Source organism: Streptopelia decaocto, assembly GCF_964273445.1.
Source record: "Streptopelia decaocto genome assembly, chromosome: 2".
Lineage (NCBI taxonomy): Eukaryota > Metazoa > Chordata > Aves > Columbiformes > Columbidae > Streptopelia > Streptopelia decaocto.
The window spans coordinates 110,829,811-110,844,277 of NC_138655.1; the positions used below are offsets into that span (position 1 = coordinate 110,829,811).

General features: G+C 42.6%; 1 protein-coding gene across 1 annotated transcript in view; it reads right to left on the reverse strand.

The window, feature by feature from the left end:
- The window catches only part of GLI3 (GLI family zinc finger 3), a 216,176-nt gene that overhangs the window by 138,050 nt on the left and 63,659 nt on the right, over positions 1 to 14,467 (reverse strand). Inside the window, exon 3 of the mRNA XM_082044232.1 lies at positions 10,103 to 10,345. Within this exon, the coding sequence (XP_081900358.1) occupies positions 10,103 to 10,345 (243 nt within the window). The remainder of the gene's footprint in view (positions 1 to 10,102; positions 10,346 to 14,467) is intronic.

A 14,467-nucleotide genomic window follows, 5' to 3' on the forward strand; every position in this document is an offset into this window, starting at 1 on the left:
CAGGATGCAGAGATGTGGCACGCTTTAGTCTCCCTGAACAGACCACCTTTTCAGAGCAGTATACACACAAAACTATGCGAGGAGCCAATACAACAGCCCATGTCCTCAACCTGCCTTTCTGGTTTATAATGCATAGAGGATGGAAGGCACTACTAAACGTAGGATGTGTGATGTAAATGATAAATAACTACAGTCCTTGAAGAGATGTGCCATTTCCCCACAAGAAACCAGAACACTTTCAGAGGCCAGCATTTTGGGTTTCATTCAGGTTTTGCAATTTTTTCCAGGGGAGCAGACAAAAGCAGATCAGACCTTTGATCTTTTTTATAAGGGGTTTCTTCCAGTTGGCTTTATATGCCTATAAGCTTGTTTTAATTTTCTGTACTCAAGTTTACAGGTCAAGAAAAACTGAAAACCTGTAAGAGTGAAACTAAGCACAGACCATGGTCACTGCCAGTCTCAGGCAAGTAGGGGCATGTATGAGCAGGTTATACACCAGACTTTCCAAATAATCATCCCAAATACTGGGCAGCTCAATGATTAGCCAGTGATATATGACTAATGCTCCTCTTCTCCCTTTTAGTTAAAAGAAGAAAAAAATATTCCACTCCTATGGAATTAATGGTTTTGATGTCTGGCACCAATTTTATTGCTTAAAACACTGTAGATCACCGGTGTTGACGCCAACTCAAATATTGTCCAGCATGAAAAATGGCTTTGGTGCCAACAGCTTCCTATCACCGTACCATGCTGGTCCATCCCGGTACAGTGAGCAACCACTGTTTATACATAACACAGGCTTTGATCCAAAAAACCTTATTCACCCAAGCAACCCAGTTTCATTTCAACAGCTTTGTCTAACTGGAAGCAAGGCCAAAGCTGGAGGCTTTCAACAGTTGTATCTGAAGGAGACTGGTGAGAGGGGAGGAAAAAGGAAAAAAAAAACAAACAACAACACACCATATAAATCAAATGCAGTACCTTTTTACACTAAGGAGTGTGACATGCTGGAATGAAATTTATTTCAGCACACTTTACCTCATTAGTTACTTGCTTCAACACTTGGTATGGTGTTACACTCAGCCGTTACCATAATCAGCCATTTATTTGAAAGTATGTCATATGCCATTACTTTTGGCGTGTTACCATAAGCTACTTCAACAGGGGACTATGGATAGAGGAATAACAATGTTTGGCTCTTCATTTGTGAAATGGTAACATGGATCCTTGGGAATTATGATTTTAAATTACAACTAGCACAAGAAGCAGGTAAGATGAAAGGATAGAATATAAGGCAACTGGGGATTATTACAAAGTTCATTGAAGCCAGCAGCTCTTGATTCATTGAATTCATTGGGTTCTGGATCAGTGCCGTTCAGCTGTTTGGGAAAAATGATGGCTCGGGGCAGCACTGAAATGTGAAAGGGAAACCAGTAATGAACAATGGCGGATGCTTCCCAATACGTTATTCAGTGTGAAGCAAGAAACAAGCACAGTTAGATTAGAAAGCAATTCCATTATTTGGGGAGCTATCTGTGCTGAACTCCAAAAACTCAGCAGGACAAATTCTGAAAGACAACACATTCTTTTACTCTTTTTATTTTTTTTTTAAGTGATTACTCTTATTTTTAAAAGGAAGTATAAAGATGATGTACAAACCTGTACATACAAACACTCCCATGAACACACCGCCTTTCCTGCTGCTGTGTAGCAACCACCACCCCACATGCCACTGACCACACAGCAATACAGCAGCGGTACTCTTTAAAACACAGTTACCAGTACATTGATATTTAGTACAGTACTGGTTCCCCACACTGGTGATTGCTGCCTCAGCTGTAAGTTATATGATCACAAATGAAAAAAGGTAGCCAGTAGAACTTTGACTGAAGGGAGAAGTGTTCCTGACATGATCTCCAAACTCACATGTGACCCACTGAGCAAGTTCAAGAGTCCCAGTTGTAAGTAATTTGAGCAGTTTTAACAAGTGGTTAGAGAATACTGTGTAAACTACCCAAGGGCCAGGCTAAGAGGAAGTTAATTGGGTCGCTAGGTGTGAATAGAAGGAAGCAGAGGCTGTGGCTAAGAGGCTCTCCTCCTAAGTACTGGGCTCAGTCAATAGGAATAAAGCTGTTTCTGCTAGTGATCCTGAAAATGGTTCAGCAACCAGAGCATTTAAACTGCCTTAAAAGTAAAGGCCTGTTCAGCCCTGGACTCCAAGAAGAGGCCAAAGCTGGTGCGGACAGACTTCCATGGGACAACCTTGAAAGTGCACCTTTTCAACAGGAACCATGCTGCCTTTCAAAACCTCCCTTGACAAGTCCATGCCACGGGTACAGCAGGTCCACGGTGCCCTCACACTGCCATTGGCCCCACTGCCTGGCCTGAGGCCATCTCTGGGACACAATAGTCTCCTTCAGTGCCCGAACATTTGGGCTTCACCCCAGCCCCAAGGGTGCCAGCCAAGGAATGACAATGCACATCCAGACCTCAGAGACAAGCACCCACACACAACAAAATTAACACAAGGGAACGTCAAAAAAAGAGGAGTACCCTGCAGACATTAGCTATTCTGTAATCTAATTATTGCCACAGTTCATCACAAGAGCTGACCGATGGCAGTGGAGACAGGGATAAAAGAATTGGAGTGTTTATTTTCTACATTTAGGCACACTGATTTACATGCCCAAACACTGACAAGGATTCAGCTGCCTAAACATGGACACAGTACTATCTTAGAACCCTAACGTATGAGAGACATTCATACGGAGTTAACAGGTACGACACATGATAGCAGGGTGGCAGACACAGACCACCTGAGAACCTCCCAGGCATGAAAATGACACTTGAAACCTCTCCTTAAGCAACTGATTTCTCTCTATCCCGTTAACCAGTTGGAAGGCCACTACTGCAAGAGAACCATCTCCCTGGCAGTGCAAATCATTGCACAGCCGTGAAGTACTTGGCTTGTACTCACCCACTCAGGACAATCCACTTCAGCTCTTTGTGAAAATCATGATCACTGAACCAGGACCTGGTTCACATGTTCCCCATGCTTTGCTGCAAAGACTCAAGTTGTTGCAGCCACAAAGCTCCTTACAGATACAGGTAACACATCTGACACCAAAAGCTGCATGAGGCTGAGTTCTGACTAACATTTTTTAAAGCTCTAAGCAACCAAGTCAAAGACAGAGACTGCTTTTCAAACATGGTCAAGAAATGCTTGCAGGGCAAAGCACTCATAAAATTCTAACTGACAGACGGCAACCTCAGGCATTATGGGATGCTTCAAAATCTGCAACAAATGATGCTTATCTTCCTTTGCCCACTAGTTCTCTACATACCTGTCATACTTGGCTAACCCCCTGCACTACACAGCCTCAACAACAGCACAAAGATCACTCTGATAACTAATAAAGAGAGAAAACTAATGAGCTTGTCTGTTGAAATGGCAGTAATAAGCACAACAGTTATGTGTCAGGCTGTGGGGCTTTCGGGGGTTTTGCTGTTGTTTGGTGTTTGCCGTTGCTGTGATTTGGTTTTGGTTTTGTTTGGTTGGTTGTTGTTTTTTGTTGTTTTGATTTGCTTTGGTTTTGTTTTTTGTTTTCTCCAGAGAAAACAGCAGTGGGAAGTACCCTATCTCCTGCATGCTAGAAGATCTCTAGGAGGGAAGAGGAAACTTCATCAAAACTTTTCAGCTCAGATTTTGATGTCTTCTAAATGTTTTCCCCCACCTTCCAGCTGCTGATGCTGTAGTAGTTACTATGTAGGGACACAAGATCAGTCCAAATCCACTACAGATCTTGTCACAAGGCTCTTAGAGACAGAAGTGTCCATGTATCAAGGGACACACCAACTCTGATGAAGCTTTTCATTCTCTCCTGGTTTAGGGACAGCTGATCTGCCTGGAGGCTAGAGATGGATTACATTATTTCTTGGCTTTTTTTCCAGAGTTCTTAACTATGATTCTATGGCTTTGAGCAATGTATTCTGTCTCCTTCCATGAAGGCAGTATACGACAAATACATAGTGTAAAGCATCTAGAAAAGCTTTAGCTGACAAACCAAATCAAATCTGTGAAAGAGGTGTTTTTGCATTTGTCTTCTGTCTTTATCTTCCCTATTCCTTAAAAAAAAGCAAAAACAAACCACCCCACAGCTTACATGCACTTGAACAACCAAAAAAAAGAGAGATTAACAGGACCCATCTGTTTCTCAGAAGGTTCCATACTCAATAGTGCCTGGCACGTAAATTCTCTTAGATGGCACAGAGGGCTAATTTTTTTTTTTTTAACATGATCCTCAGGACTTTTTTAAAATTTTGAAGTCCAAAAGAATTACAGGGCCATAAAAGACCTCATAAATATCCTACTCTACCCTCCACACACAGACAGGATCACCTCTTTCAATATCATTGCCTATAGTTTCCAGCTGAAATTAATACTACTGGTAATGACAAGGCGGGGGGGGGGGGGGTGGAGTCAATATTCAAATATACATATTCACATAAACTTAAAAACAAAACAAATTTAAAAAAAAAACAAAAACAAAACCGAAAAAACCCAAACCAACAAAGAAACCCAAGCAAACCCTAAAAGATAAAGATCACCTTTTATCTTCTTAACGATAATACTTTTCAAGGCCTCTCAGGTAGTGGCAGTTCTCCTCATGCTGAGGAGAGAGAAAATCCAGTTAAAGAAAGGATGTTTCTATGTGCCACTTTCAGCCATAGATCTATGGGTGCAATTGTTACTTCTGAAGGAGAGCATCACGCAGGGGCAGCAACTCCAGGGCTCTCAAGAGACCCTGTTTATCCCACAAAAGGGCTCCAGTGAAATAAGCAGGAGTACTTGCCATAAGCAGAATTTTCCAAACACAACCTCAGACGTTTGGGAGGCATCTTGGAGAAGATATTTCCATTTATAAGCTGCTCCTAAGCTTACAAGGTCTGCAGCACCTTCCTAAATTTCAAACTGAAGTTACCTCTGACCCTAAGTTTTTTTTTTTAGAGCTGTAACTTTTTTTTTTTTTTTTGGTTGGATGCTATTGAAAGATACTATCACATTTTAGATTTTTATCCCAAAAATATTTTTGCAAACGTTCTAATTTTCGGTTGCTCAGCTGACACTAGCAATCTGACATTCCCTTTTATACTAGAGGCTTTTTTCCTGTGAGTTTTTTTAAAAGCTTTAGATTTTACTTTTTTTCAACTGCCCCTCCTTGACAACATTTGGAAAGCACCCCATAAATCACTGTCAGTGGAGTGTTTTGTTACTAGAGCGCTTAAGCCCCTCTGCTACAAAATGTTGTGGAAAGAGCTGAAGAAGTAGGACCCAGATTTTCAGAGGTATTTAAGAGGCCAAACTCACTTTGAAACTGAAGAGCCTCTAAATATCTATAAAGACCCCAGCCCTAAATCTCTACAAGGATTCCTCACTGACACTCTCTTACTCTCCAAAAAGGCTGGGGGGAAAGCCTCTGTAAAAAGCTGCCTCAGGCTCCTGCCAGCCAGTGACACTGGGAAGCTAGAAGTGAGCTAAGAAAAGTGTCTGCTTTGGGAATATCCAAAATGGAGTTCCAAAATGTCCCAGGGAGACAAGGGAGGCCACTGGTTCCCCCCCCTCTACAAAGCAAATGGGGACATCCTCCCATGAGCTCATTTGCTGGTGGCAACCTGGACTGCTCTCACTGCCCAACGCACCACACACAGCTGGCCGTCGTGGTTCAAGCTACATTGCCATGAAATGTCATTGCTTCCTAATTATTGCATTTTAAGACAGTGTTTCTGGTTACCAGTTTGCATTTGCAGAAGCAGAATTTAATTTCCTTTTTCCTTTTCTATGGGGAGATAAAGGAAGGGGAATTCTTGTCAATAGAAATTAAAACGCAATAAATGAACAAGTGCACCTAGTGAACCAGGACTGTATTTTCCTTGCTGCGGTCTTTTGTTCATGTTGCAAATTGATTTTGAGATGGTGCGAACGCTGGGTCATCTAACCCCAGCACTTATGCAGGGCCTGATCCTTACAAAGCACAAGTCCAGGCACAGTCAGTGGGAACTGAGGGCAATCGATACCTTTGGAGGGTTAATCCTATGAAACATGCACTAAGCAGTTCCCACTTCCCCAGATAGATACAGAAGCTTCAAAACCAGCAGAATCAATCCTCGGTAAGGAGCGAAAGATGGGAAAAAAAAAAAGGAATGAGTTCCTGTTTTCAGCTGCATTCAGTGCAACCTCTTTGAGATGAAGGGAGGTACCAGAATAAGAATCCTGCCAGGGCCATTGATGTATATATGAACTTTTAGATCAGAGCCAACTGAACTGTCATTGCTTTTTACTTAAGATAATTCTTCAGGCTTTACTAATTAGGAACTAACAATTCTTTCAGATGAGCTGCGAAACCCAAGGAAGAATACCAGCAGTATGTTTTAAATTGAAGTGTTTACATCAGGAATGATTCATTTTTTCCATGAGGAATGACTTGTGAGACAGGCAGTCTTAGTACTGCCATAAATCTGCGTGGGAATTAAAATTGGGGAAGAAAATAACAAAGGGAAGTTGCTATCCCCACCTCCCCTGCCTCAGCCCCACCTCTAGAGACAGAATTTACATTAACAAGGGGCTCCAGCTACCACTGCAATCAGTATTTGAGAAACACAGGGTTTTAAATCCACTTAAGAAGCACTGTGATTAAACTCACTAACCCAGCTCTCCTCAATAAAGATGAGGTGCCATCTGCCCTAATGCTTTCAAAAAGAAAAAAATGTCTTTAAAAAGTTGTTTAAAAAAAAAAAAAACAACAAAAACAAAAAAAAACAACCACATACAAAACATACACCACAACTTTGTGAGCGGTGCTTAAGAAATCCGCAGGGGGAAAATAAAGACAGAAAACTAAAGTTTCTGGTTTAGGCCTGTATGTTTTTCCTTTTATCTCTTGGAGGACAGAGGGCTGTGAGCGGAGCACGAGGCCGCCCTCTCATTCTCAGTTGCTCAATGGTTGAGGGGCTCTCTCTCCGGCAGGGCAGAAGGGCCGCCAGCTCCGCTGCATGTTTCATCCCAGCTGTTTGAAAAGCTGGCCCACTTGAAACACAACCATTATCCCCACCCACGCTCTGCAGGAGAGCAAACTCCCCCTCCATGAGGTATTTATTCCACATATATGGTAACTATTATTTCCAGCATTTACAACATCAGTCATTTTAGTTAGGGGAAGGAAAAAAAAAAAAATCAGAGCAACAAAAAGTCCTGCAAAGCGCATCCGCAGACACACACACATTTACATGTAGAAATGCTAAGCGTTCAAGTTGTTTCTAATAAGTGCAGCTCCTGGAAGGGAGATGAATTCCGCACACAATTGACTTAAACGTTCTTTTTCTTTTCTTGCCATAAAAATATACAGATGTCCTTCTTCAAAAAGTTATTTTCCCTTTTCCTGTGTTACAGGAAGCCTGCCCACACTTTTAAATACAAAGTGGGTATAAATAGAAGCACAAATTAGGCATCTTGAAAAGTCTATATTTTCCAACCACAGGGAAACTAAGGAATTACTGTGAGTGTTTACATACCCAACTATGCTGAATTTAAAAAGTATTTTCTATCCATATGGCCAGCAAAACTGGCAAGAAACTAAGCAAGGGAACAATAGCCTTGCTGGTTGGTTCTTCACCTGTTCCTACAGTGGGACAGGGGTGTGTTTACATTATTCAGCCTTCTTTGTATGGACCACTATAAGTGTCAGTCTGAATACAGTCACCACTTTGATGAAAGCATGTCTTAGACATATAAATGATACAACTACTATGAAAATTTCAGTAAGCCTGTCTGCTTTCCTATAAATCTAACTAGACATACGTGTCTTCAGCTGTCCTTCTGTATCACATCTATTAAAGGTAAATAAAAGCATGATGTCTCTTTATATGACACTAATAGCTTGAGGGATTTTATAAATCAGTAAGTACAAATGTACAACTTGCTACAGCAGCACTGAAGCAGGTCTGTCCGTCTGATGTTTTCTGACTTAGACTTCTGCTTTAAGATCTTGTTGCTCATTTAAAATTAACTCATCTCCTGTTTCTCCGCTGTTACATGCTGGATAACTTCTGCTGTTCTCTCAACTTCTGACATCAATGTTTTTCTAGTAGCTTACACATCGTAACTAGCTAGCATAATACAGACGTAGCAGCTTAATTAAATCTGGAGAACTCTCATCAAAAGGCAAATTCAATAAAATAAAATAAACCAAAGGCAAACCACCCAGACTCATTCCAACTGGCTGGCCCATTTTCTTCAGTCTGAATCTTCAGTAGTATCAATAACACTTTGAACTAGATTTAAGGAGTGAGCTGGCAGCTGGTCAGATAGTCAAAAAGGCAATCGTCACCACTAAATTCAGCATAAGGTTTGTTAGTTTTTTGAGGGGTTGTTTTTGTCACATATTTCATCTCTCCCCAGCTGTAATACCTACAACCAGAGAAGCTATTTTGCTCCCCCAGCAAGATTTTTTTTTTAAGTGTGATTTGGGGGTTGCATTAACAAACCGTAAGCTACAAACGGTGCCTCCAAGCCTCAAGCTAGAATTTCCACGCGTCGCTGCTCGTGAGCGGCTGTTTGCTCTGCACATTCATGCCTCTCCAGCAGAAAGGTCTGCTGCTGGTGTGCTGCAGCACGTCCTCCTCAGTAGAATGATGAGTAACTCCCCCAGAGGGTTTGAGCCAGGCTGTGCAAGAAAGGAGGAGGAGAAGGAGGAGGGTGTAGAGAAACAGACGGCCCACGCTGGAAGAAAGCTCAAAAGCTTACCTGCAAACTTTTCCCCTAAATACTGACGTAAACTATAAGGACAACAAGTGTTCGCTTTCTGATAACACCTCCCATCCTTCTTAACAATTAGGCTCTTACTTTGTTTTAAAAAGGAGATTGGTGAGACTTAAGGTTGTGTGAGACATACTTTGATCTGCACCCTGATGAGTGAACATTCCCCTTCGCTGCTAGCCCAACTAATGAAGGGATAAAATTAGCTTTTATCCCTGGCACTTTCTTTAACAAAAAAACATGCACTAATCAGCTGTCCTCACTAATCAGTCATCTGGCTAATGACCTTTTGCCTTAAAACACTAAAATTTCTGAATGATGTGGGGGGAAAGAAAAAAAAAAAACAACGCAGACTGGCCCCTCTTTGTGAGTCTTAAGCCTATCATCTGGAACTGGAGACTGGAAGGTTAAATGGCAAATCTGTATCCTGACTGGGTGATAAATCTATAATCAAAAGGCACAAGCCTTGACACCTCAAGATGTACTTCATTACTACACAACTAAATGATTTTTTTTTCTCTTTCTTTTTTTGTAAACTAGAAGCAGATGAAAAAAAATTGCTTAACCCCCTCATATTTTGCCTGTGGAGAAATCCATTCCACATCTGTGTTCAAGTGTCAGTTAATTTCTTACTTTTTTATTAATGCCTGAGCAGGAAGTCAGAAGTTGAAACCATTTGCCTTTTCCCCCCCCCTTACAACTTCAGGGAACTGTAGCTGGGGAAGAAAATTGCAAAACCACTCCATCATCCCACATACTGAAATACACACGTGAATCCCTAAAAAACCTCCAAAACAAAACCCAACCAAACAAAAAAAATAGAAAAAAGAAACAAAACACCGCACAGCTATAAACCTTCCAAGCCCACCCCCCTCAGCAAATTCTCATTGTACAAGGCACAGTCCTTCTTCCTCCTAATGCTGTACTTTAACTTTGTTTTAAAAGATGGATTTTAAGGCCTGTTTCATTTTCCTTCTGTGCTTTCTTTAATGAGGCTTTTTTTCTCCGTGTATTAAGGAGGTGGAGCAAACACAACCCTGGATGGCTGGGGAGGATTAGCAACAGATGAGATGTCCTGTGGAAGTTGCTTTGCAGAGGCCTGTGACGATTTTGAGCTGCACTGCAACTGCTCCTTGCTTTTTAATTTCAGAAAAAAGATTGTATTACCTCAACCCCCGCCCAGACATAGCAGCTCTCCCTGGGGACAATGCAAGGCGGCAAATAAAATTGCATTAAATTTGACAGCCTTCCAGCTTTGCATCCCAAAATGAACTGGTGGTCAATACTCACGGTAATGAGGGTCCATGTAACCGTTTCGGGGATCCATGGTAAAGAGCGTCCCGCGGTAAGGTACAGAAGGTTCGGGAAGGTGCGATATAGATCCATGGATCTCCTTCTTGATTAATGAGGCCCTTTCCTCGCTTGACGTGGAAGGCTCTTCACTGATCTTGCCGAGGCCTTGCCCACCCTGCGGCTGCATTGTGATCGCGTTCCGTCTCTCTCTGTGATAGGTCTGCCCAGGACTTTCATCCTCTACAAAAAAACGAGGGAGAAGAAAGAGAGAAGGGAAGGAGAAAGAGAGAGAGACACACTTTCAGCCCATTTATAGCAAATACAATAAAGAAAAGTTCACTCCCCCCCATGTCCTCCTCCTCATGGTGTAAGTTGGTGACAGTAGGTGCACGTGTGGCTGTGAGAGATGGTCTGGGGCAGCCCGGCCGCTCAGAGCGTGTGGCTGCAGAGTGGTAGATCATCGTCACCCATGCGCTGATGCTCCTACCAGCAGGGCTATCAATCGTGCAAGAACAGACACTGGCTTGCTGTTTTCTTGCCTCCGGGACAAGGAGACTGTGAGTTTGGGCTGCCTGATGGCAAGACAAAAAAACAATTTGTCACAAAGAGAAGATGAACCCCACCGGCTGGGCCTAAATCAAACCCAGCCACCCACTGCTGCTCTGCAGCCCGGCTCTGGTGCCTGGAGGTTTGCTTGTGTGAGAGGTTGGAGGCTCGTTACTGATCAGAAGTAAGGTGGGCAACCATAAAATGGGTAAAATTGCTCAAGATGCAGCACCAGGCAGACACATGTGAGGCCACCTGCTCTAATAGTGTCACCATTAGGAAAAGGTTCTTCACCCAGAGGGTGGTGGAGCACTGGAACAGGCTCCCCAGGGAGGTGTCACGGCCCCAAGCCTGACAGTGTTCAAGAAGAGACTGGACAAGGCCCTCAGACACATGGTGTGAACTGTGGAGTTATCATATGCAGGGACAGGATTTGGACTCGATGATCCTTGTGAATCCCTTCCAACTCAGGACATCCTGTGATTCTACGACACCACACGGATGCGTGGGCAGAATGGTGGAGCATGGTCCCCCTCTTTTTCCCGTATCCACACAAACCCACAAATTTTTAATGATCAAGGGGGAAAAGAAAAATAAAAAATGAGGGGGGTCAAACTCAAGCCCTAGTCTGGAGTAAGGCTCTAGGCCTGTGGTAACCCTTGTGCAGGGAAAAGGTCCTCCTGATGATGGCTCCACCAGCCTCCCTTGCAGACAGTGCCATGACCAGGTGCTGAATGAACACTCTGCTCCCACGTGAATTTTAACCCCCTGGGGACCACAAGCACCCTTTGAAAACCAGACCAAATGGTTATGTTCCTCAAAAGCCAGGTGCATTTTCCAGGGTATACTTCACACATGCCACGCAATGGAGGGGTTTTGTTAGCTAGACCAGTCTTGTCTCTAAATGATCTTCTTACGTCTCGTTATTGCTTTAGAATACAGAGACGTTTCTCTGTATGTACAGCCAGCATGATTGCTGGCTATAATCCTTGGCCAATACCCATGCTCCAGGTACAGCTTCGTTCAATCAGGTTCAACCAAATCACTGCACATGCAAGTGTACACCAATACACCTTGAAGAAATACTGACAAATACACTTAGCTCCAGAGGATGAGCAGCAGTTCTAAAAGTACATGAGGGACCTCAGATTATTAAACACCAGGCACAAAATAAAAGGAACTAGAAAGGAAATGAAAACACCCCTAGGAAATAAAACTAAGGTACACTTACTCTACGACCTACATGCAAGGAAGGATTGTTGATGCCAGTGCCAAGATTGCACTTCAGTTGTCAGAGATTTGAGGTGAGGGCTAAATTTATGCTTGTACCTTGCTACGGTGTACTCATTCACACAGCAAAAGCGCCAGCCAGCAATTCACCAGGAGACCACTTTCACCAAGCCTGACACCAGCATAACCCCAGCCATTTGCCTTCATATGAATTATATTATAAACAGACTGCACACGTATAGATACCTAGAGCTGAATTTTGGCCATTATATGCATAAACTAGCTACACCATCACTTTGAATGCAGTGCTCGCCAGGCTTCTCCCTGCCCCTTCTACCCCCAAGTAGCCAGAACAAGAAAACCCAGCAGCATAGCCTATTGAGCACTTAAATTATTTTTCTGTCCCCAAGTACTACAGCAATTGGGGTCTGCTGACTCATCAGCATCTTCCAGGGACTGAATTCTTTCTACAGGCAGCAGTAATTCTCCATACAGAGTATTTCCAGGAATGGGTCTGAGGAGAAAGAGTTAATGAAAACGGACAACACTGCAGAGTTTAAACCCTTTGCCCTTTTCTACTTTTTATTAATATGCACAGGCAACGGTGCCTGCTCTGGATTAGCAGGGTTTAAGGTTTCAACTTTTTACACCGAAGCTGGTTTTAGTTAGAGAACTGCAAAAGGGAGTCTAAAACTTTAAGACTTATATGAGGTTTTTAGAAAGCCGCTCGTATAACTAAAAAATAAAAAAAATAAATCACACCCAAGTCATATTTTCCATCACATTTCTCTCTAGGTGGACTCTTTCATGTTAAATTTCAACTGAGAGTGAACTTTCACTGATGAGATGTAAACTCTTGTAAAAAATAGGGGATTACACTCCATTTAAAATCCTGACAGACCCTTAAGTAGAGCAAGCTAACCTGTGCTACCACAGTACAGAAGGAAGCAAGCTGGAGTGATTTGTGGGGCTGTATAATCAATCCGAGGATCAGATAGTATTTCAGTTCTTTCACTCTTCCATATAAAGATAATATTTGTTAAAACTGCCATCCTGGGATACAACAAGAAGCTGACATCTGTCTGCAGGCTCCGCTTTTATTCTTTCCTTCTCAAAACATGCATGTGTCATGAATCAAGGTACCAGTGACTGCTATGGAACAAGCTGATTTTCCAAATTGCCGAACGAAATTCAAAACCTGCTTTCAGTAACTTTGAAACTTAAAGAAAAATGTGTTTTGTTTTAATAAGCTTTCTTTTTGTTGTTGTTTTTTTTCAAGGGGTAAAAAAAAAAGAAAACAAGAAAAGCAGTATTTTCCCTTCTGCACCAACCATCGTCTCTCCCCATTATGAAATTACTGCTGTGTGCTGTCAGAAGTCAAACATTTCTGTGTGCTGTCTGCCATGCAAAATTTCCTCTAGTAATATTTTTTTCTTTTTAAAGCAAACATGATGGCATTGTTGCAATAATAAGGCATATTCACCAGCCAAACATCTCGCTAAGCGTTCACTCCACGCTCCGCACCACTGAGCTGCTTTAGATGAGGGGCAGATGAGGAACTTGACAGCACCCGCGCTCCAGGACATGAAGAGGCGAGCAGTTTTTGCAGGAGCATCCCGGGCGCCGAGCAGGGAAACTCCTCTTGCAACAACGCTGCCGGCTCCCGCAACGGCAGGCAAGAGCGCCAAAAGGCAAAAGCTGCCTGATCTTGTTCTGTTTCAGCTGAACCTTTCAATAAAGTTTTAAAAGTAAGTGCAGGCAAGCTGCGCCAGGCCAAATTATTGACAGGAACGTACTGTCCACCATGGCAACAAGTGGGACTCCATAGTGAAAACGTAAGCAAACAGCCCACCGCTTCCGCAGCATCTGCCAAAGGGGTTTACAGCCAAATAGCACGACAACTGTTGCTGCTCTGCTCACGTTTTAGAAGTAGCTACTTTGGGGTCAAAAGAAACATCTGATTTACTAAAATCTTGCAGAGAGATGAATGCCAGAGCTAAAGGGACTGATCCTCCCTCATCTCCACCCGCTTCCCACTGGTGGGACCCTAGTGACTCCGGCATAATTCATCCCACCTTTTGCGGGTGTAAAACAGAGGGATTAAATAAGAAGAAAAAAGTAACCAGGCCCCAAGACCAATCTGCATAAGCTTCTCTTTCTTCACATATACCCTGCTCTGTCTTAACGAGCCAGAAGCCGGAGACGTGTGTTACAAGTGCCCAGCCTGGAATGATCACATTAATCCAGGGTTCTCCCATTCACAGAGAAATTCCTGATTTAGTCCTGCTGTTCTGATCAGAAGCAGTTTTGATTAGAAGTGCTGAGCACCAAAGAGCACCTAATTTAATCAACAAGCTTTTTCAAAAAACACTGGATAGCATGCCTGAATAAACGCCCTTTTAATCACTCAGCTAATTTACTCAGAAAATTAAAAACAGAAAAACCCAAAACCTAATGCAAAAATCCATTAAACTTTCTCTCCCTGTTGAACTTTTTTTGCCTTTTTTAATTGTAGACCAAGACAAAGTAGAAGCTTTTTTAACTTTAAACCTCCTGAAGTCAGCAACTAAAAAAAAGTTGAAATCT